We start from the raw sequence: 12,512 nt of genomic DNA on the forward strand, positions 1-12,512 counted from the left end.
TATCTTCCTTGAAGGGTTACCTTTCCTTCACCCCTGACAGGAATCGCCTCCAGAGGCTGAGGGCTTGTGCGCCTTTTCCAATTGCTTTGTCAATGCCCCCTTCCCTGGAAAGGGATCCCAGCTGCTTGGCTTCCCTACCCTCCAATTCCAGGCTACTGGCCCCGTTATCCCAGCACCGGAGCAGCCAGGTGACAATGTGCTCGCCTGGACGACAGCTGAAATCTTTTCGCATGTTTCACAGCTCACTCGGGGCCAGGGATTGGGTGGTTACTGCCTCATTTATGAGTTCTGCCTCTTCCTCCTCCTGTTCTTGTGATGGCCCTGTTTTAGAGTAGTCTGCCTCGTCCACTTCTTCCCTTAGTAGGGGAAGAGTTTCTTCCCTTACTAAACAAGCTGACTTTTGCTTCTAAGATTTCTTCTTTTGTATGGGGGCGACAGATACCAGCATGGGTTGGTTCTCTGGTTCAGCTGCAGTGCCTGCCGCTGGGGTTGGAATAGCCACAGTATTCTTAAATAGTTTTTTAACCCTAAGCAAGACCTGACACACATTCAGAGACATAGCAATAGGAACATGCTAGTTTGAACATCCCAAAGATATGCAAAATTCTCAGGAGCTATTGTAATTAGCCTGGAGGAGAAGGGGGAGGTGGAGGAAGATGTCTCCCTCATAGGTTGGCTCTCCGAGAAGAAAAAGTAAAAAGTGTAATTATTAATAATTTCCAGTAGATGGCTCCCAAAGTACAGAGGTGACAGCAGTGCTGAGTTCAAATACCAGATTGGTCTCACGTCCAATAATTTTATCATACCATAAGCCAGTGTTACACAGTACAGCAAAGCGATAACCTTAGTCCACCTGCCAGAGGTGATAAACAGCAGATAAATACTGATAAACAGTATATATGACAAATAAGGTGTTACGTAACACAACTCTGTGAACAAATACAACAACTCTGAGAGCAAATAAATCAACGTTGTGACCAGCGACTACTAAACTACTATAATGAATGCTTATAACAAATTTGTTTTAACACGCTCTGGTCAGATCTGTCGTTATCTCAACCCTTCATGCCCCATGTTGGACGCCAAAAAGAACTGTCGTGGTTTAACCCCAGTCAGCAACTAAGTACCACACAGCCGCTCACTCACCCTCCCCTCCCCCCGTTGGGATGGGGGAGGGAATCGGGAAAAAAAAAGTAAAACCTATGGGTTGACATAAAGATAGTTTAATAGGACAGCAAAGGAAGAGAAAATAATAATAATGACAAAAGAATATACAAAACAAGTGTTGCACGATGCAATTGCTCACCACCCGCTGACCGATGCCCAGCCCACTCCCAAGCAGCGATCCCTGCCCCCCGGCCAACTCCCCCCAGTTTATGTACTGAGCATGATGTCACATGGTATGGAATGTCCCAGTTTGGGTCAGCTGTCCTGTGTCCTGTGGCTGTGCCCCCTCCCAGCTTCTCGTGCACCTGGCAGAGCATGGGAAGCTGAAGAGTCCTTGACTAGTGTAAGCACTACTTAGCAACAACTAAAACATCGGTGTGTTATCAACATTGTTCTCATCCTAAATCCAAAACACAGCACTATGGCAGCTACTAGGAAGAAAATAAACTCTATCCCAGCCAAAAGCAGGACATTCCTTTAGGTCCTAGCCCAGCGCTTGGGATAGATTTGCTATGTATTGTTTCCTTCTTTTCTGGCTCTTGGGTTGCATGCCTGTCTAACTATTTCTTCTTGAAAATAGAGCATTTTGGTTTCAGACTCTCCCTTTCTCTTCCAGGTGTTATTTTTGCACCTTACGGCCCTGTCTGGAAGCAACAGAGGAAATTCTCTCTCTCAACACTGCGTCATTTTGGAGTAGGAAGACACAGCTTAGAGCCTAAAATCATTGAGGAGCTGAAGTTTATAAAGGAGGAAATGCTGAAGCATGGAAAGGATTCATTTAATCCCTTTCCGATCATTCGCAATGCAGTGTCCAATGTTATCTGTACTATGGCCTTTGGCAGGCGTTTTAACTATGAAGATGTTGAGTTCAAGACAATGCTGAAGAATATGGCCCGCGCACTAGAGCTAAGCGTGAACAGCTATATGATCCTGGTCAATATCTGCCCTTGGCTGTACTACCTTCCCTTCGGGCCTTTCCGGGAACTTAGGAAAACAGAATTAGATATTACTGCTTTTCTAAAGAAAATAATTGCACAGCACAGGGATACACTGGATGCAGCAAATCCCAGGGACTTCATTGATATGTACTTAATCCATGCGGAAGAAGAAAAAAACAAGGAGAGCAGTTTTAATGAAGACTACCTATTTTTTATCATTGGTGACCTCTTCATCGCAGGCACAGACACTACTTCCAACACATTACTGTGGTGCCTGCTCTACATGTCTCTCTACCTAGAAGTACAAGGTAAGACTATTTTTATTCTAGGTGTTTTATTCCAAACTGGAAAGCTCTAGATGGATGTTCAGAAACAGAAGCAAACAGTGACAGTAGAGAAGTCATTTGGAGTGCAAATAGTACATGTGTATGTGTGATTTGAAAGGTTGATATGTAATTGATCGTCTTCTATCCTGCTCTGCTATGATGATCTCTAGGTTAGTGCTATATATTAACTATCTAAATGGCCCTTTAGTTTATGCATTTCTTCTGTTTTGGGACAACTTTATCTTTCCCAAGCAATTCCAGGGAACCTTAGCAAGTTTCAAAAGCTTTGACAATTGTGGCATTCCAGGCCTATAGCAGTGGTATAAGATATGTGAGATACGTACTGGTAAGCTCTGCTTTTATGCCTCCCTGAGCAAGTAGGTTCTGGAGCCTAGCGGCAGAGTCTGGGGAAGTAAAACACTACCTACTGTACCAGAAGATCAAATTAGAGACAGCTTGAGCAAATTGGACTTACACAAGTCCAGGGTGCCAGCTGGTCAGTGTCATTGCAAGGCCTCTCCCCGTCAGTCTTGAACGGTCATGGCAGTTGGGTAGGTTGCTGATTACAGGGGCGGGGGAAAAGGCACATGGAGCACGTGGCCCCAGAGGAGAGGCAGAAGGAACGCTAACAGTGTTAGGGAAAGACGACTGAGGGGAGACCTTAGGCTGTCTACAACTACCTGATCGGAAGATGCTAAGAAGATGGAGGCAGTCTCCTCTGAGATGTGCAGTGGAGGGAAGAGAAGCAGCAGAGAGTCTGCAACAAGAAAATTCTGATCAGATACCAGGAAAAAAAATTGACCTATGAAGATAGCAAGGAGTGCAACAGTTTGCCCCAAGAATTAACAGAATCTCCGACTTTGGAAGTATTCAAAACTCAGTGGGGTATGACCCTGACTAGTCTGATCTACCCTCAGAGTTGGATCTAACTTGGAAGATGATTTTGCTTTCAGTAAGGGTTTAGATCAGATGACCTCCAAGGGTTCCTTGCAACCCAAATTATTTGATGGTGCTATGATCTGATTACTGTTTGTGACAGAGTTCTAGAAAATGACTTGTAGATTTTTGTGGATATAAAAAACACCAATGGTGTTAGAGAGGTTACAATATTAAAATAGTACTTGCTAGAGTTGTCTTTCAGGACTTCTTAGGATAAATTTCCATCACCAAAGACTTAAAATTAATTTTGGTTAAATATTTTTCTATACTGAGTCTTGTTACAGTACATGGGGTTGCAAAGCCAATGTTTTCTTTAGTACCATTTAGCAAATTTAGATGGTTGAATTTAAGAAAAATAAAGCAATTGATTTATTAATTTATTAGCAGCTTCTCCTAAAGTCCTACATAGCAACTGATTTCCACTAGAAGGATTGTTGGGTATACGCGGACTGGAAACCTTGGCAGGATGGACAATTCTACTTAGGTAATTCTACCTCAGTTTATAGTAATGAAACATTTCCCCGAGAGACCACTGCTTTGCCCAGACTTCTTGCTAACCTGGAGTGAAGAAGGGTAAACCTCAAGTTATCTAAGAACAATATAAACCTGGAATACTTTTATCAGGTATTTGAGATTTTGAGGTTTTCATGTGCTGCAGCTGCTTTGCAAATAAGCAAATAGATACTTGTTTACAGGACCTATCTGTCTGGAATAATCTCTTTAAATAGGTCAAGATCATAGTTTATTGCACAAAGTCAACCACATTGTTGAGCAAAGATTGCAAAATAAGGCATCAGTTCAGTATGGGAGAGAGAATCCACTGGGGACAAATGTAAAATAAATTTTATTGCATAGCCTTATTCTTCTATTTTTAATGGTTGTGTGTTATCACTGCTTGACTTGATACGCAGTTACATGAATTAGATATGTTCTAAATTACACAAATGAGATCTAGAAGAGTTTTGTGTTTGGTTTTTTTTAACCCCTTTCCCTACTGCCTGGTACTGTACGTGTATACGCTAGTCAGTTTTCTCTCTTCTGCCCATCTCTAACAGTTTTATTGCCTCTCTCTGATTTCACCTTTCCTTATGCTATGGCTGTTGTCAAACAATATAAATAAGCTCAGTAGTCCAGAGTGTATCACTTAGCTGTGTAATGTGATTCTCTTACTTCTAATATCCCGTTCCTTATGTATCCTGATTGCCTGGGAGTTATGTATGGGCCTCTTTTTTTTTTTCCTGGTAGGATGTTTCTCTTATCCCCTAAAGGAAATACCTGGATTGCATAACTTTTAGCAGTAGCAAATGTTGCAGACATGGAAAGGCAAATGAAGGGCTATCGGGGGGAAAATCAGAAAGAATGTATTTGTCTGTGGAAGCCAGTTTTGCTTTTTACATGGAAAAAGAGAAGGGTGGGTATGCACGTGTGTGTGCGTGCGTGCATGTAGGGAGGCAGTGGGGAGTATTTGGTTTGGTCTGCTCCCTGACTTGGTTTTGGTCCTTGACTTCTGAAGATCTGTGAGATTTTTAAATATATGAAATGTAGTGAAGCAGTTCAAATAACATGCTGTTAGCGGAGAACTCCTGAAGTCTACGTTTTTGCAGTTGGTAATGTGAGCAGCAGTTTGGCTGCTTTCTGTGTAGTTCCACATATCTTTACAAACTCCGGAGAAACGTGGTTCAGGATAAAATGGTGATGTGACATTTAGCATGAGACAGTCTCCTTAATTTTTTTTTTTTTAATATTGAAAACTTTACTTGTTTAAATTACTGTGGACGTGCATACCTGAATACAGGGCTATAATGTGTCATTAAAAAAAGTAGCAAAACCCCACAAAGCAGGTACTCGAGAGCCCCAACATTAGCAAATCCCTTACTGTCGAGGTATTTTTTACCGTGTGTTCCTCATACGAGAACTTGTTTCCCTAGCGAACCCAGTAGGTGGCAGCAACTGTTTGTTCAACGCGGTTCAAACGGTATTTCTAAATGCTTCTCTGAAAACAGAGAAACTTTTTTGCATTGAGCTTTTATTTAATCTTGAATCAGTGCTAAGGAGAGAAAAGAGCAAAAACTCGAGAGTATCAGAAGCCTGGATTCTGAATCTTGGAAAATGCAAGCAGGACAACTACAAAATATTCAGGATATCAAGGGTGAAAAAGGAAAACTGACTTTTATTATTTTTGATTAAAGGTTAATTTTGAGGTCTCCTCTTTCAAGATTGTCTTTTGCTGTGTAGCCAGATTCCAGGTTACCTGGAGGAAAAGGCGCATCATCCTGTACGTGGGTGAAGCAAATCTTGCATCTTGGAAACTTCTGTGAAGAGAATTACTTGTATGCTGAGCCTTTAGTGAGATGAAAGGGGCAAATATTTTGACACTTTGTGCCTCACGTGAATGAGAGGGGAGATAAGCTCGTTAACTTCTGTTTTTCCTTTGCAGAAGGGCTGTGTGGGGGAAGGAGCATCTGCTGCTGCCTTTTGGGGGAACTGGGAAATAGCTGTTTAGGTTCTGTGAATAGAAAGTAGGAAACAGCAAGAACAAGTTAAATGGCTTCAATGCTTGCAGTAACAGCACCAGAATTCCAGCCCCAGAATGAATTATCTAAAGCGGCTGCATAAAAAGCTTCCCCATTCCTTCACCACCTTTCCCAGTTCTGAGAACTGGATCTCCCCAGGGAGAGAGGCCAGCTCAGGCATGCACTGTGCCTGAGACTGCAGTCTCTTTTTGTTCATTATTTTAATGCAGGCCAGAAGCTTGATGTTTTCACCGTTCAAATTACTGTATAGTTAAACTCTTAAACTAAGATTATGAATACGTTTGGAACTGGAACAGAACTTTTCCTATACTTTTCCAATACAGAAGTGCTAGCAATGTCTGTCATCTCAGTAGCTTCACTCTTGACAGTTGTCAGGATTGCGCTTGGTTGTTTTGTTCTTAACTGAGTCCGTTCTTAAGGCTTTTGTTGGCGTAGTTATTTCAGCTAGGGATTACATGCCGTGTAGTCATTTTTGACAAATCTATGTAAACAATGAAGCATAGGCAAATGAAATTGAGATGATGTCTTCTCACATATTGTGCATCTTTTTTTATTTTTTTATTTTATTTTTCTTCTTTGAATAGAGAAGGTTCATGCAGAAATTGAAGCAGTTCTAGGACGTGACAAAGTTCCCTCTCTTACCCACAAGGCTCAAATGCCCTTCACAGAGGCAACCATTATGGAAGTGCAGAGAATGACTGCGGTTGTTCCCCTTTCTATTCCTCGAATGGCCTCAGAAACTGCTGGTAAGCATTTGTAGAGACTTGTTAATACAGTGTTTCTTTTGTGGATGAAGAGCTGATGGGACATCTAGTGAGAATTTACAAAGACCTCATTTATGTATTAGACATGTAATCCAAGTATAAAATGCCGTTTATAGAGAGTAGGTGGGCTTGAGATACTCCTCTGTTTAAGCAGCATGTCTGATCTAACATCCAGCAGTTTTCTAATTTAGAGCGATTTCTTTTCTGGGGGTCAGCTTGTGTTGACTGATGTGCTTAGTGGTAGTTGGCAGCTGAGACTCCACCTTTGTACCTGAAACGGCAGAGTTGGTTTTGGCCATCTGACACAGAGGTCTGAAAACATCAATTCGGAGCAATTGGTTTGCTAAAGCTTGAAAGGCTTATACCATTGAGCTCCGCATCTACAGAAAACAATAATAAATATCCTTTTTGAAGTCATCTTGTTGGCTATATGTTTTCATAAACATAGCTGAACACTGGCTAAAGTGAGTGGGAGGTAGCAATACTTGGTTTTCTAACCCAGTACTGAATTGATCTGCTTTTTTAAGTGTTTTGGCTTGCAGGACAGTGAGGTGCAACAAGCTGAAATGAGACTAGCCAGTTCAAACCCCTTTGGTGATAACAGTTCAAAACCCGTCCCTCTTCCTTACCTCCACCTTCACTGCGGTGGGGCTCTGTGACAGCACAGGAACAGGAGGAAATCGGGTCACAGCACTTCCATGCAGCAGAGTGCGTTTCTAACGATTGCTGCTGCCTTTTCCCCGCAGGGAGCTGTTGGTGTAACTTCTTGTCTTTCCAGCTGCTCTGGCCTGTGTGATTCTGACCCAGGCAGGCTAGCAGAGATCACCTTTGCCTTAAGCTCCTGCTACGTTTGCAGCCCGCAGTTAGGGATCTGTATCATTTTTGTGACATCTTCTAGTCATCTTTTTAATAAGTGTAAGTCTCCCGCGTTTACTTCTAGCAACTTGTCAGATCCACTGTCTCTGTGCTTTTGTTTAAAGTGCTGCAGGGATATACTATTCCGAAGGGCAGTGTGATCGTGCCCAACTTGTGGTCAGTACACAGAGATCCTAATGTTTGGGAGAAACCAGATGAATTTCAACCATCAAGATTTCTGGACGAAAATGGCCAGCTAATTAAGAAAGAGGCATTCATTCCTTTTGGAATGGGTAAGCTATCCACATGCAGTCAGTAGCTGGTTGGGGATGGTGGTGGTGTGTCAAGTGTAGGGCCTTGGAGGCGTGAGATGTTGCACATAGGACCAACTACAGAATTTGTTTTATTATTACAGTTGGTGGCTTGCAAAATGGGTTGGGGTCCTAAAAGCTCCAGTTGCCAGGCAGAAATGAGAAATGATGAATTGTTCTTTGATAATACTTTTGCGATGGATGTAAATGCTGTGAAGCGTTTACTGCTATGAAGCAGTACAGCTGAGCAAGGCTTAGACTCAAATGCAGGAGACATAAGCTTCAGAGTTCATAGCTTCATAGTAGCTTGAGCCTTTCCGTGTTTGGACTATGCTAGCATAGGAACTGCATGTATGTTAACAAATGGATCAACAGTATAAAAACAGTAACATGTCTCTTCTAACTGTTCTTTAGGTAAACGTGTGTGCATGGGAGAGCAGTTGGCAAAAATGGAGCTGTTCTTAATTTTTGCAAGTCTAATGCAAAGTTTTACCTTTTTGTATCCTGAAAATGCTGCAAAACCATCTATGGAGGGAAGGTTTGGTCTAACTTTAGCTCCATGTCCATTCAATATAATAGCTTTGAAGAAATGATATAACATCAAAAAAGATTAAACAAAGAAACACTGCACTTTTAAAATCCAGCTTTATTTTGTTTCCAGCTTATTTTGTTACTTTCTTTCCAGAAAAACACCAACTGCATAGGCTTTCATATTCAGTGAGAATGATCCGTTTACACTTCTGGAAGGAGAAGATTTTTTTGTCAGCTGTTGCATTCCACAAATGAACTGACAGCATAGTTTGCAATGTGATATTACAACTTGCTGGGCTTAACCCCTTTGTCTATAAGCTATTACTGTCAGTTTGTCAATTATTAATTATGGGAGAATGGTCCAAAACATCCATTAATGCTTTAGCAAATAGTAATTGTTATTTTGGTAAAAGCAGTACGTAAACATTTAATTTACCAAATGAGTGGAGGACATCATCTAAAACGAAAAGGATTAATGAACGAGAGGGTATTAGCATTTTCTGTGTAAAGAAACGTTATAACTGAGCTTAAATAATGACAAATACTTTTTGGAAATGACTAAATGACACTTCTTTTAACCTTGGAGGATTCTTTCTTGCAAGTAACTCATAGATGTAGATTGGATCGAATCAGTCTGGATTCCTGGATCCAAACATTCTTGACTATCAGGGCTCACCATAAACAAGCAGGTACCAACTCTGAAAACCCAGGCGTGGAGGCCAAATGAATCCTGGAATATACCATGTTCTTAACATGAAAGGAGTGTGCAGCGTCTGGATGCAGATGTTTTATCTCAGAATATAAATGAGAGCAGATTTCTCTAACAAGAAACAGAAGTCTGTTCTCTCTGGTGCCAAGCAGATATTCAAGACATCTGTGCTGCCACCTCACATTTGCTGTTTTCCCCACGTCAGCAGTGGCTGCAGTCTGGACGAGACCAACAGCCCGCTCATTGGGGAGAACTCTACGTGCATGATCCTGAAGTTGGTGCTTGCACTCAGGTTTTTCATTTACAGGCAGTGTGGACAGTACTGCCACAACCTGTTTGGCTTTGGGAACTGGAGTCTTACTTCAAATATGGCATCAATACGGCACTACAGATGCAGGTCTTATACATTTAGGCATGGAATATGAGGAATCTGACAAACTTGAGGTTTGAGTATAAAGGCTTTCTTTTTGTTATCTTCCATATGGAGTAAAAAGATCTGTAGTTCATACAATATTAGTGTATCAGTACCTTACTCTTTTCATATGCAAAATTTTAGTGCTGTTTACCACTATCAAACCAATTGCCAAGGAAACCTGTTGGTAGGTGTTTGGGAAGGGGGCACTCAGTCTTGCCTTTCGTTTGAAAGATCTCTCAAGCATCGAAAGTGATCTTTTGGGGGACATGTAACAATTAACCTTTAAATAATTGTTCTTAATCATCTTTATACACCTTTTGATCTAGCAGAACTTCATATCAGATGAAATAAGTACATGTGTACTCTTTTAAGGAATTTCCCCCTTCCCCCCCCCCAGAGATCAAGAAAATACTAGTGGTCCTCCTCATGTCAAGTTTACAAGACTGGAATGTGAAACTGACTGTAAAGTGGAATTGGGTATTCCACAGCAGAAACTAAACCTAAATTGTAAAATAGAGTCAACTCTTCAGCTTTAAATCAACCTCTGTTTTTGTCACTTTTTAACTTGAAGTTTTAGAAGCCAGGTAGTGCCTAGCAAGGACTGTAAGATAGTTATTTTGGATTTAAATTAAGGTTTTCTGTTAGCTGTTTTGAATAGCAGTAAGAACTTCCAGTTCTTATATAGGCTAGCTTTTGACTTTATAGGTTAGCCCGTGCTTGTGTTAAATTTTTTCTTTGTATGAAATTTTTGAAAATCCCATAGCACAATAAAAGGTTGAGTTTGGTAGCAATGCTAGTAAACTTGCACTAAAAGCTGACAGTATTGGAGTAATAAGCACTTCTTTAACTTTATATTTTCCAATTAATAAATAGATTCTGTACAGTTGGGATTTTTGTCTGGAAATCCTTAAAATGGTATATGCTTAATTGCAAAGCTAAAATTAAGTGCTGATAATATTTATCTTTCTGTTGATGTGCCTCTTTAAGCAATGTAATGATGTTGGTGTGCAACTGATTGCTTATATAGAATACGTGTCCTTTTAATCGATGAGGACACATTTGAAAAGCACTTTATTTTTTTTTTTACAGATTCCAAAGAAGGCACAATTCGCATAATCCCCTAGTATGTGGAATTGTACATATTTGTGCTCATTTTGCCTGCTGGGTTTAGTTTAAAATGTCACCTTTGAAACCTATCCTTCGAAAGTTATCCTTCTACAAATAGTACTTTGAGATGCGGTTTTTGATGATACCTATAAGCAAATGCTGCATAGTGCGACAAGCTAAAAATACTGATGTGAAGATGCGACCATGTCAATGTCTGCCAGAATGCAAGATGCTGTTGGAAATGACAATAAAGACCTGCCTTTCATGCCTTCCAGATGCACTGAAATTTTCATAGGATGCCATGAAAGTAGCTAAACAATAGCATAATAAGAAGAAAAATGTATGTTTATATAAGTGGATGGCTATTTCTGAATGCTGAAAATGTCTTTGCTTCTAAAAAGGACTTCAGACTTTGCTTCAGTGTAATTTTTTTTTTAATAAAGTAATTCCCAAGTGTTTTACGGCTTTGCATAGTCATTTTAATGAGTTCCACTTTTTGACTAAGCTTGTGGTGTTTGGTGTTTTACATCTTACAAAGAAAGCTTTTGAGTGAGAAGATGTTACAAAATGTTTTGGATGAGGAGTGCAGGTGGTGAGGAAATTGGGAAAATACAATGCCAGGCATGTTATGAGCAAATGATAGAAAGAGTATGTCTGCTCATTCTCTCAGTGCAGTCTTAAAAACACTGTTACTCGGAATAAAAGGAGGAGAGAGAAGAGTAGAGATGAGGAAGATAAAAAGGCGAGTGAGTTGCCACCAGGAGGAGATGCACAGTCTGAGGAACGAGGTGGGAAAGAAAACCACGGGCAGAGCGGAGGTGTAGTTTTGTTGGACTCCCGGCATAGAGGGGTCAGAGAGCGGAGGGCAGAGAGGGAAAGGGGTGCCCAGGGACAGCCTGGGGTGGGGGGCGGAGAGCGCGGGCCTCTGGCCCGGAGGGAGCCCAGGGAAGGGCAGGAGCTGCTTGCACACAGAAGGGGAGGGCCGAGCAGGAGACAACCGAAGCGCTTGGGCGGGGGAAGGGGTGGGTGTGGGCGCTGGCATGTACGGGGAGCTGGGCGCTCGGAGCAACAGCTGTGTGTGGAAATCCTGTGTCTTACACCCTGAAGTTAGGTTGCAGGTAACTTGGCACGGTGCTATTTTTTTAGGGAATGTCACTGGTTACCCGCTCAGCAGTCGTTTGTATACACACGGAACAGTAACTCTGGGTCTCTGTTTGGGTAAAGCTGTTTCCAGCAGCCACGTACTGCTCCTGACTCATCTGCCGTCAGAGGAGGCCGAGTGAGGAAAGGGAGTTTTTTGCATTGCGCGTTTGGTACAAAGTGCAGAAATAGGAGAATACTCCGCTACTTTTGTTTGAAGAAAACAAGTTGCTTAATGTTTACCCCGATGCTGACTCAAGTAGAATACACTGTAATTGCAGTGTTGTCAGCTGCCGCTGTTGCTGACTTGAAGTGCCGGTTGTTCTGGCAATAAAGGAATTAGATACAAAATTATGGCGGTCTGCATCTGATATAATTCAGCCATTAGTATTTATAAAGAAAGGATTTAATTTTTTTTTTTTGTTTACTATATAGTTTGTGCTAGCCTGAAAAAGAAATCCCCTTCTAGTTTGGAAATACTCTCATTGCGGAGTGCTTCTAACGTTGAGAAAATGAGCTGCTGCACAACAGAAGTGTGAACGTTTGGACGGGAATGCAGTGACCTCCCCTGCAAGGGGCAGGCATTGGGGCAGCCTCCGCATCAAGCCTGCCGTTGCCAAACGCCAGCCAGGGGCCAGCAGGGATTTTTAGCTGCGCGCGGCAGTATTTCTGTTGCGCTGACCTCGGTGTTGCTACTTGACTCCTCCTAAGGAATCAAAAGTAGCGAAGATCCAAAGCGCCTTTCCCCGCGGCGGGCAGCCGGGCCCGGGGCCCGG

General features: G+C 41.8%; 2 protein-coding genes across 2 annotated transcripts in view; both read left to right on the plus strand.

Moving 5' to 3' along the window:
- The first annotated feature begins 446 nt into the window (after nt 1–446).
- Nucleotides 447–11,062, plus strand: LOC103894286 (cytochrome P450 2U1). Its single transcript, XM_009273633.1, has 6 exons — nt 447–450; nt 1,784–2,413; nt 6,489–6,650; nt 7,649–7,816; nt 9,382–9,518; nt 10,579–11,062. Exons 1-6 carry the CDS (start codon nt 447–449, stop codon nt 10,603–10,605), a joined length of 1,128 nt encoding a protein of 375 aa, XP_009271908.1. The 3' UTR covers nt 10,606–11,062.
- Nucleotides 10,801–12,512, plus strand: part of HADH (hydroxyacyl-CoA dehydrogenase) — a 21,501-nt gene continuing 19,789 nt past the window's right edge. Inside the window, exon 1 of the mRNA XM_019470556.1 lies at nt 10,801–10,903. Within this exon, the coding sequence (XP_019326101.1) occupies nt 10,801–10,903 (103 nt within the window). The remainder of the gene's footprint in view (nt 10,904–12,512) is intronic.

Source organism: Aptenodytes forsteri, unplaced genomic scaffold (genome assembly GCF_000699145.1).
Source record: "Aptenodytes forsteri isolate BGI_AS27 unplaced genomic scaffold, ASM69914v1 Scaffold93, whole genome shotgun sequence".
In the NCBI taxonomy this organism is placed as follows: domain Eukaryota; kingdom Metazoa; phylum Chordata; class Aves; order Sphenisciformes; family Spheniscidae; genus Aptenodytes; species Aptenodytes forsteri.